General features: G+C 52.1%; 2 protein-coding genes across 2 annotated transcripts; both read right to left on the bottom strand.

Annotated features, from left to right (window-relative positions):
- Window positions 1–1,283: 1,283 nt before the first annotated feature.
- Window positions 1,284–6,071, bottom strand: LOC139035094 (platelet-activating factor receptor-like). The gene is made up of 2 exons (XM_070467195.1): window positions 2,844–6,071; window positions 1,284–2,307 (listed from the first exon to the last, which is right to left on the bottom strand). The coding sequence occupies exon 2, from the start codon at window positions 2,292–2,294 to the stop codon at window positions 1,284–1,286; it is 1,011 nt and encodes a 336-aa protein (XP_070323296.1). The 5' UTR covers window positions 2,295–2,307; window positions 2,844–6,071.
- A 254-nt stretch (window positions 6,072–6,325) lies between these two features.
- TMEM35B (transmembrane protein 35B) lies at window positions 6,326–9,592 on the bottom strand. Its single transcript, XM_020908643.2, has 3 exons — window positions 9,458–9,592; window positions 7,837–8,017; window positions 6,326–6,896 (listed from the first exon to the last, which is right to left on the bottom strand). Exons 1-3 carry the CDS (start codon window positions 9,563–9,565, stop codon window positions 6,799–6,801), a joined length of 387 nt encoding a protein of 128 aa, XP_020764302.1. The 5' UTR covers window positions 9,566–9,592; the 3' UTR covers window positions 6,326–6,798.
- Window positions 9,593–11,012: the final 1,420 nt, after the last annotated feature.

Here is an 11,012-nt window from a genome sequence, read left to right as displayed (position 1 = left end):
CCAAGCAGTCTGGTATGGAGCCCCCAATAACATGGTTGAAGAGAGGGAGAGGTTCCCTTTCCCACTTGAAGCCAACTGCTAAGTCATCAAGGCACAAGGAAAAAGAACCAGAGGCCAGAACCATTGGCAGGGATTTGCAGCCAGTGACAGAGTCTCTGTTCAGCTGAAGCTGAAGGCAGCAAGTCTGGCCGATCCCTCTCCCAGGTAACAGCAGGATGGATCTCCAGCTTGGTTATCACCAAATCTTGGCCCTGGAGTCTTGGCACAGTTGCAGATGGCCGAGTTGCAGATAACCAGCAACAGCAGAAGGAAGCAATCATCAGTACTCAGTCAGGAACGCATCTGGGTAATACAAGCTTAAGAGAATCCCAGAAACACTTGAAGAAAATCTGAGACTGGAGTGTCTGAATGAGTCCTTGGGCATTTTAAGCTAATGATATTCACGTTTCATGCATTCATCTGACATACTGAAGTGTTACTACGTGCAAAGAACAGTAGCAAGCAGTAAATAAGGCAAACATGGAATTCATTAAATTGAATTGGATAAAAATAAAACGGTCACTATTCAACCTTTCTGGGTCTATAAAAATGGCACTTTCTTATGGATCAACATAAACACATTCTGAAAAGAGAGAAAGAACTACAAGGAGAAAAATTAAGGGAAAAAAAAAGGAAAAAACTTCCCAGTTAATTGCTTGATTGCAATTATGGAAAGACCTATAAGGGAGCAATCATATCTAATCCAGTCTAGGGTATTGTGTATGTGGTGCTGATCAAGAAAGCTTCCACCTTTGAGGAAGTGAGAATGAAAAGGAATTCGCTTAGTGAAGGAGACCGAGGGACATCATTCCTGGGAGTCAGTTCCAAAGGCCTCGAAGGGCAGGAAACTGGTCTGTTCCAGGGACTGATAACGTGACTCAACCCAAGGAGACGGGCAGACTTGGTAGAGGAGAAGAGGGAATATGTGGATGAGAGGATGCTGAGAGTGATGAGGGAGCCAGTCAGGCCTTGGAGGACCTTTTAAGGGCTTTGGGGTTTATCCCAAGAGATTTGAAAAGCAATGGCATACTATGCGTATCCAAACACTGGTAAAGTCTACGGAACTTTCGGGTTACAAAAAACGTTTTTTCCCCTTTTGGCAGAGCCTGGAGGTGTACAGTCATAGGCAGTTAGTATGCGGCTGTGTCAGGATTGGAATCCACGTCCTTGCAAAGAATTTCCACCACCCAGGACTCGGCTGGGAGAGTGGCAGGCGTGAAGCAGGCAACCGGCCAGGAACCCTTCTAGGAGGAGGCCAAGGAGGCCGAGTGCGCCCCAGGTGCCCCCACCCCCAGACGGCAGCTCAGCGCCCAGCAGTCCTGGCGGAAGCGGCGCACCGAGAAGCAGTAGATGAGCGGGTCCAGGCAGCTGTTGAGACTCAGCAACGCCAGGCTGAGGGTGTGCAGGACGTCGAGCGTGGAGGTGGCCCGGCACCCGCTGCCTTCGCGGCTCGCGGCGACCTCCTGCCCCGTTACCCAGGGCGCCAGCAGCAGATGGTAGGGCGCCAGGCAGAGGGCGAAGACCAGCAGGAGCCCCAGCACCATGGTCCTGGCCGCGCGCCGGTGCGGACCGGCTGGGGCTGGGCCCGGGCCCGGGCCCGAGGGCGAGGCGAGCGCCCGCGCCAGGCTCACGTAGGCCGCGAGCACCAGCAGGAAGGCGGCGGTGAAGAAGGCCACAGTGGCGTAGGCCAGGCCGGCGCGCGCCCAGCCGCGCTCCAGGCAGCGAGAGGCGCCGCCCGGCCCGGGGCGCAGCGCGTGCGGGGCGGCCAGCGAGGGTGCGGCGCAGGCCAGGCCTGCCAGCCAGGCGGCGGCGCACGCGGCGCGGGCGGGGCCGCGGCGGCGCAGGGCCGGGCGGGCGGCCGCCTTGGGCCCGGGCCGGTGCACGGAGCCGCAGCGGCACACGCTGATGAGCGCCGCGAAGGCCACGGCCGCGTAGGTGGACACATAGTAGGCGGCCCCAGCCGCGCGGCAGGCGGCCTCCGGGAACGGCCAGTGGGCCGGGCCCAGGTAGTAGGTGAGCCACAGCGGCAGCGTGAGCGTGAAGAGCACGTCGGCCAGGGCCAGGTTGAGCAGGTAGAGACGCAGGGCCTGACCCAGGCGCCTGCCGCTGCGGACGAACACTGCCAGGGCCGCCACGTTGGCCGGAAGCCCCAGGCCCAGCGCCAAGGCATAGGCCGCGGGCACCACAATGAAGCGAGCAGGGTCGTCCCAGGGGCTGCAGCCGCCAACACCCAGGTCCCCCACGCTCCTGTTCATCTCGGACCTTGGACTAGCAAGAGGAAGAGGGGTCACTGTAGAAGCCAGCCGCACAAGAAGCCCTCCGTCCCGACTTTCCTCGCCAGACCCCAGTCCTCCTTCCACAGTCCGGGGTGGGAGGATTCTAGAAGCCGGGAAGCCGCGGTGAGGGGCTGAGGAATTAGCTCCCGCAGGAGGTGGAGTAGAGGGGACTCCAGAGTTAGTAGAATGAGCTTGGTGAAAGATGTGGGAAATGAGGACGGGTCAGGAATCCCAGATAGCTTGGAAATTTTCCACCTTGGTGACTGGGAAGGTGAAGTGCCTGCCCCCTTATAGGTGGAGTAGGGTTCCACTTTGTGGGGCACAGGCATGTGCATTAAGCCTCAGCAAGGCTGAGCCAACAGGAAGTCACAGAGAAACCAGGGTGGAATACAGACTCCTTCCCCGAAAAAACCCAAGCCTTCAGCTCCGGTGTCACCCAGGTCAGGAGGGGAGAGGCATGGATGGAGTTGCGGCCATAGGATGCAATGACCCAGGAGACAGACCCATGCACAGTGACCTTGGACTTACCTTGGTGAATGTCCTCTCTGAGTCTTGCCTGGAGCACCTTGGGCAGGGCTGAAAAGGTTTCACATCTCAGGCCTTCCAGCCTGTTTCCTTCCTCCTCATCTTTTGACCACAAAGAAGGCCGGGGTCTGATTTGGAACTTTGGACAGCAAAGCAAATGGAGCACAGGCCCAGGAATCAGGCAGATTCTAGATACACACATTTATCTGCCATGTGACCTTGGGCAAATTACTCAGCTTCACAGAGCCTGTCTTCTCTGCTGTAAAATGGAGATTAAAATACCTACCACCTCACAGGGTTGTTCGGAGGATTATGAGAAAACATAAGTAAAACTCTGAGCCCTGGCTGACACTGGGGAGATACTTCATAACCATTAGCTCCCTTCCCCTCTAGGCAGCACACAGATAAATGTGTACACCCACACAGGCACACACACAGCGTTAGAGACAGACTCCTCAGTCAAACAGCACAAAGACATCTGGGCATACTGCCCCTCTCCCCAAGGGGGGATAAGCGCACAAGCCCATGTCCTGTTCCTATTTTTGGCACACAGTCCCACTCCTAGGGTATCCCAAAACTTGGTTCCTCTGATACCAAAATTTGTACTTCTGCCTTTGAACTTCTCAGGCTCATCCTTTCTGGGATCCTGAATGAGTCTATCCCTTTCTCCCCCTCCCTCTAGGCTCTGTCCGCCACGTCTCTGGCCCTCCACTTCCCCACCCTGAACCTCTCCCTGCCTTCCCACCAGATCACTCCTACCTTCCCACCAGATCACTTCTACCTCTTGCTGCTCCGGCTGCTACAGCTCTCTCTGGGGCCGGGGGTCTAAGGAGCTGAGACAGCAGAATCCACTCCCACCCACACATCCTAGACCCTCCCATCAACCAACTAATCCTAGACAGGACATGAAGAATGGGAGCAACAGCTGGAGGGGCAGGGGTCCACCTGTGGCAGCTATGAGTGGGGTTTGTGGGGTGTAGCCAGAGCCCCAAGGGAAAGCAGTATCATTGCAAGGCATGGGGCACAGGGAGGGAGATGGAAATGTGTAAGGAAGGCCTTGCTGCTGAATGTTGTTCTGCTGACCTGACTGATGCTTAGGCTGTGGTTTGGGGAGGGAGGTGCCATTTCCTAAGGCCTGGCTTCTCCGACTGAGGCAGCACTGCTAAAGCTGAAGATACTCCTGCTGCTGTCAATCCTAACTACTCCTCCATACCAGCTGGCCAGCCTACTTCTCCAGCACCCCGCCTTTCCTGCAGCTGCTGGTTGGGCCCTAGACTCAAGCTTGCAGGGCCCTGTAGCTTCTAATCAGTATACAGGCCAGGCCTTGGTAAACAGGAGCCTTCAATCTAATGCCAGCTGTGAGAGATTTTACTCAAAGTCCTGGCTGGAGACAGGCTGGCTGTGGAATCCTGGAAGGGGTGGAGATGGGAAGAGGCCGGGCTCCTAGGGTGTCCAGGCTCTACTTTCAAGGGCTTCAAAATATCCATGCAGAGGGGCAATTCTGGGAAGCAATGCAGATTTCATTACGCTAGACCGATCATCCCATTTACCTTCAAGTTGAAGAGCAAGGGTGCCACGCCTGCCCACTTCTGACTTTGGCAGCTGGTGCGGGGGGACGTGTGGGTTCTGGAGTCAATCAAGCCTTAATTCTAGTCTCAGCACTGACACGTGGGCACTTAAGCTTTCTGAATCCATTTTCCCATCTGTAGAACCCGCTATTTAATAACAGCATTTACTGAGCACTTATTATGTGCAGGCACTGTTGTAAGCACTTTAACTCACTAAGTCTTCACAGCAACTCTATGAAAATATTTGCCATTATTATCCATATTTTGCAAATAAGTGGTAAGAGGCACTACCTACTCTCTCCCTTCTCTTTGCTGACCATTTGACCAGTATGGGTAAATCTTAACTAGTTAAGTCCATCATGGGAATTCCATTCCCCATGCCAGTGATTGGTCTAAGAATGGAAATGTGACATAATTCTGCAGAGTGGGATATGAGGGGAAACCTAGGGGTCTTCTAAAAGAGCTTTCCTCTCTCTTTTCATCTTGGTATATTACATGCAAATGTGTTGTCTGGAGCTGCTGCAGCTGTTTTGTAATCCTGAGGTCAGTAGTCATAAATTGAAAGCAGCAGAGGACAAAGTTGAAAGAATATCAGTCTGGTGTCATGGTAAAGCAGCCAAAATATGCAACATTGAAACTGAAGCTATGTTATCTCTGGACCTGGCATGACAGAAAAAGTTTTCTTATTGTTTTGACACTCTGTATATGTAGTGGGTTTCCCAGATGGCTCAGCAGCTGAAGAAACTACCTGCAATGTAGGAGGCACAAGTTTGATCCCCAAGTTGGGAAGATCAGCCAGAGAAGGAAATGGCAACCCACTCCAGTATTCTTACCTGGAGAATTCCATGGCCAGAGAAGCCTGGCAGGCTACAGTCCTTGGGGGTCACAAAGAGTCAAACACCTCTGAGCAGCACCAGCGCAGGTAGTATATATATGTGTGTATATGTATATATATATATATATATACACATATATATATATATATATATACACACACACACACACCTACTATAGATAGACTGCATCACTGTGTTTTCAGACACCAGACCTAAGAGTGCCAGTTGGCCTGAGGTTCCCAGCTTGTCAGTGTCAGAGCAGAAATTACCATTCTATAGTGAAGATGAAATGGAGTGATATACACAGATTTCTTTTACTTCTGTGGGCTCCCAAAAGCCACGGTCCCTACCCCCAAAAGCAATTTGTAGGCTGGTGGCTAGAGTATTTGTATATATAAATGAACTTTTTTTTCTTCACTATTTCCCTTGATAGGAAGCACATCATTTCCCTACCTAGGTGAAGATGGTTGGTGATATGACAGTAGGCATCCTAACACAGTCACTGGTCCTTGAGAACTGTCTCACACACACACACACACACACACACACACACACACACACACTTCTGACTCCCTAGGGCTTTGGGATTCATCCCAGGTTTCCGGCACTGCTTTAACATGCAGCACCTTTTGGAGTTGGCTGTCCCCTGCCTCTACACAGATGTCCGGGGAGCACTGCCCTGAGTGCCCTGGCGGTTTCAGATCCTGTAAAATGACGACTCAGTGCCCATTTTTGTTAGCTTTGTGACTAAAGTGCATGAGATAAAAAGGAATGGGAGGGATTATCTCATGTGGCTCAGCAGGTCAAAGCAGGTATTCTTAATATTCTGCCATACTCAGTGTGTAAATTCTAAGCTTATAATAAAATCTTAAAAACATGCATGCCTTTTGAATCAGCACCCTCACTTCAAAGGAAAGAAAATAAGTATGCAGAGGTGATTTACTGTGAGGTTTACAATAGCTAAAAAATTGGGAACAATCCAAATGTTCCTAGTGGGGGCTTTTATAAACACATCACACTGCACCCTTACAGTGGAATACTATGCAACCATTAACATCAATGAGGTAAAATAGACATGCGATGGTATTAGTTACAGTGTATTAGGTTTAGAAAGCAAGTAAAATAAAGCAGTACATAGAGCCTCATTTTCATTAAAAATATATCTGAATAAAGACACAGAAAAAAGCTGGGGGGTACAGTTATACAAAGGAATTGAAAGTATCAAGTTATTTGGGGGCATTAAAAGTTTGGGTGATTTAAATTTACTTTCACATGACATGAGGAATGCTAAGAGTGTGCAACATGGACTCTCCAAAAAAAAGAGCAGTAAAATGTCCGAGAGAAAGCAGGGCCAGGTAGACCAGATGTCTACGTCAACACTGGCCACCCCAGTTTGTATGAGCAACAAGGTGACGTTCTATGTTCCATCATGTTCTGCTTTGACAGTGACATGGCCTGAAGGGGCAAGAGACACTCTACTCCCAAGATTCCGTGAATGGACTTGGAGACTTCTTCCTAGTGGGTCTGGACATCTTTTCTGGTTAGGACTTAGAGCTAACAGATATCCAGCAGCAGCAGGAGCCCCAGGCAGACGATGGCTGGGATGCAGGTGTTCAGTGACTCTTTTAGAGACATCAAAGTGAAGATAGCCCCTAAAATGGAAAATGAGGTTCCTGAGGCTCCCTGGGAATGCCTGGGAGACCCAGGAGATCAGAGCCCTCAAGCCAAGGCTGACCCACTCCAGCCTAAGCCCTCTCTTGAACACTGCCCACCCCCCAACACACACACCCTAAACCAGCTGTTCTCAACCCTCTGATCCCCCAGAAAAAGCAGAACCAGAAATCAGAAGTTTCTTAAACTAACACAGCCCCTCTCAGATAAAAAAACAGGAACAATCCAACCAAACAGGGCAGGGAGTGAGCAGGTGGGCATTTTCTGAAGGATCAGATGGTCCCTGATCCTTCTCCTTTCTCAACCCCAGTAAAGGGAAGGGAAGGCCCAGGGGCTGGTGGCGGATGTGGTGGGGAAGAGCTGAAAGTGGGGCAAGCTGCGGAGATGGAAAGAAACCCTAGAAGAAGGGCAGGAACGCCAGCAGCAAGAGTGACACAAAGCCAGGGATACAGAAGAGCCTGAAGATGTCCGGCCTTTGAAGCAGCAGCTGTCCTTGTACATTGGCAGTTCCTGTGGGGAGAGCCACTAAAAGGGGGCCCTCCAGGAATCATCTGCCTTTCTGTTCAGGGGGCCCAGCTTTCTTGCTGATCCCACCTGCCAGACACATGAGTCCAGTGGCAGCTGCTACTTCCTCCCCTCATCTCAGAGTAGGGGGTGAAGAGAAAGGGGTAGGGGCTTTTAGGTTCCAATATATCCTTATGACAGAAATACCATGCAGCCAATAGAACTGCTGACAGTTGTTATAAGTTTTAAAAGCACCTATCCTAGTCTGAAGACCATGGAAACGGCAATTGAGCAGAAAGTGCTTCTGGTTCCAGAGAAAAAAGGGTGGCGACAGTAAAGAGAACAGTCAGATTTTTTCCATCACCCTCCCCCAGAAATCCCCATTTCACCAGCCCAGTTGTGCCCCACCCCCCTTACCCATCATGAGCAGCGTCAAAAGCAAGTTACTCATCTCTTGCAGGATCGGTGGGCCCAGGACCAGGAGCAGCCCCGCCAGCAGTTCCAGCCAGCCCACAGCCACTTGGTAGCTCATGGGATCTGGCTGGTAGCCGAACACCTTCAGTGGAAACACCTCAGCGAACTGCACGAACAGGGCTTTCTAGGGGTGGCAGGGAATGCCTGTCAGCCACAGTCACCAAGGATCCACTGCCCAGATGCTCCGCAGGGGCATTCTGTGCCAGCACCCTTAACTCCCCCAGCAAAGGGGCCACTACTCTAGGCCAGGGCCAGGGCTGACATCAGCCAGCCTGGAAAGGAGAGAGCCTCCCTGAGGGGCTTTGCTTTGGCATCAGAAAACAGACTTTATGCTCCGAAAAGGGCTGAACTTTCTCACAAGATTACAGCCCAGCCCCAGGTTCCAGGAAGAGGAAGCTAGGCTTGGGTCTTCTCATCTAGTACCAAGGCTTCGTAACTTCATGACTTCTCTTTGCTTCTGCCTGGCCTGGTTTCTCTTCAGGCTACTATGCAGGGAATATTTGGAGATGAGGGAGGAGATGGAAGGAGAGATTTTTTTTGTTCGTTAAACAGATTCTACTGAGTATCATCTGCTGGGACCCGGATCTCACTGCAGCAGACAGAGAGGAGGTGACGGGTTCAGAGTGAGTGACAACACTGAGTCACACTCTGTCCTGGGCCACATGTCTCACCTGGACCCTTAGAGTGGCTACTCTTTCCTGCTCCCCAACCTCAGTCCTACCTCCCCTACTCAGGGGTCTAAGGAAGAAACTCGAAGCCGTCCGGCTGTTTGGATGTTTCCCCAAACCACCCACCCTAAGCCAGGCCGAACGGGGGCAGCGGCGGGGAGGTGGGGTGTACTTTGTCTAGAAGTCTGGCTGGTTTAAGGGGCTAAGGGTGGATCGGTGGGCAGAAGGACATTTCAGCATTCCCGAGAGTGTGGAACTAGACTGGGAGCCAAGGGGCGACTTCTGGGCCTCCCTCTCGGGCTCTGGGAAGGACTCTGGATTCTCAGTTCAGTTCAGTTGCTCAGTCGCGTCCGCCTCTCTGCGGCCCCGCGGACGGCAGCACGCCAGGCTTCTCTAAGTTAGTTGGGAGGGTCTAAAGTTCGGGCCCCGCTTCCTGACTGACCAGCTGTGTAACTTTTAGCAGATATACTCCACCTTCAGGGAAAGTTTCCTATCCGGCCAAGCGGGGATTAGTTAAACCTCTGCCTCCTGAGCTTTCCGAGAACTCAAGCAAACGCAGGAGGGCAGCGAGGGAGCTCGGTCCTACTCCCTCCCGCAAAGAGTCCCCGAGCATTCCTCTTCCGGCTCTAGATTTGCCTGGAAGGGGATACCCGACGGGAAGGGGATGGCAGAGAACTCGGAGAACTCCCCAGGCCGGTGCCCAGGTGTACGCCGCGGGGCAGGCGGTCTCCCCCAGCGCCAGCGCCGTCTAGCCCGAAGGCAGGCGGGTCCGCGGGGCGCGGGCAGGCGGGGCGGGGGCCGGCAGGACACCGGGGTAACGGCCGGGGTTGCAGCCCCCGCTGCCGCGCGGTCGATTCCCCCGCCCGAACGCCCTCCGCCCACGCCGCGCCGCTCACCATCTGCTCCGACACCGGAGCCGAGATCTGCCCCGAGAGCTTGGCCGCCCCCGTGAGCGCGAAGAAGCTGCCCAGCAGCACGCGCAGAGCGGTGAGCGGGAGCGCCATGGCCGCGCGAGCACGCGGGCCGCGCCCGCCCCGGGGTAGGCGCCGCCGAAAACCCGCCCCCCGCCGCCCGGGCGTTGCCTCCCTCCCCGGGCGGCCTCGCCTCCCAGCGGCGCTGCCTCCCTCCCTCCGCCCCACACCCGCTGCGAGAAGAGCCGGCGCTGGGCAGGGCGTCCCCAGCTCACAGCTGGGGACACTGATGCCCGCTTGCTCTTAACTGACACTAGACGGTCCCTTCTGAATTCAGGGAAAGTTTCCCAGCCAATATGGACAGAGCCGAAGACTCAAACATGGGTATCTGGACGTGGCTTGCAAAAGAGCTCCATTTGGGTCAAAAGCCGTTGGTGGGTCGGGAGGAGAGGGGGTCGCTCCTGCCCCTGCCACACTAGCTTGGCGATCGGAGCTGTCACCTAACCTCAGCGGGCCTCAGTGGTGTCCCCATCTGAAATGCGGAGATACAGCACAACGTCTGGCACGAAGAATTATTTGTAAATTATTTGTGAAATTATTAGGAATAAATCAATTGCTAGTGGTTATAAAATAAGCTGTTCCTTATCTTTGCCTGAAATATATTTTCCCTCTAATATCTCTCGGTGAAATTACAATGTGAAAGGTGTTTGAAAATTCAGCTATGTGCAGCGGTGGGTAGAGATGTTTTCACTGAACAAAACCCTACAGTCCACTCCTGGCCCATTTTCTTTTACCAAAATCTATCTAAACCTGCATGAGAAAACTATGACAAATTCAGAAACCGCTTTTTTTTTTTTAACTCCCTCTCCCCCAGCTAACAATGCTTGTTTACATTTTTTAATGATTTAAAAAAAATTTTAAGGTAGCTTTCATGACACTTGAAAATATATGAAATTCATATTACAGTGTTCATAAATAAGTAGTTTTATTGAACCACAGTTTGTGTACTGTCTACTGCTGCTTTTGTGATGCAACAAGAGTAGTTCCCACCTTACTGCCTGCAAAACCTAAAATATTCACTACCTGGCCTCTTATGAGAAAGATTTGCTAAACCAGGTGTAGAGAGCCAGAGAGGCCCCTAACAGGGGTCTCAAGTTCTCCTGCTGCTTCCATTTCCTGTTAGCCAAGCTGCTTGGATCTGGTTTTCTATCTACCCACAACCTGCTGGGTAGGTAGCCGGCTGGCTGAAACCGAAATGTCCCATGTGTTTCTAAAGGCCAAGCAGTTTGAACATCCAGGTGTGTTAACTATTACATTATAAACTGGGCCTTTCACTGAGTCCCTTTGCTGTCCACCTGAAACTATTGACAACATTGTTAATTGGCTATACCCCAACGAAAAATAACAAGTTTAAAAAAACCACCAGCCAAAAAAAAAACTGGCCCTTTCATTACCTTTGTCACTAATCCAAATGACTGATCCATCAATAAAATAGCTAAATTCTCTACCTTGGACTATTATAATTATATATAATTATGTA

This window comes from Odocoileus virginianus, chromosome 5 (assembly GCF_023699985.2).
Source record: "Odocoileus virginianus isolate 20LAN1187 ecotype Illinois chromosome 5, Ovbor_1.2, whole genome shotgun sequence".
Classification (NCBI taxonomy): Eukaryota; Metazoa; Chordata; class Mammalia; order Artiodactyla; family Cervidae; genus Odocoileus; species Odocoileus virginianus.
This window is presented reverse-complemented; position numbering and strand designations above follow the sequence as displayed.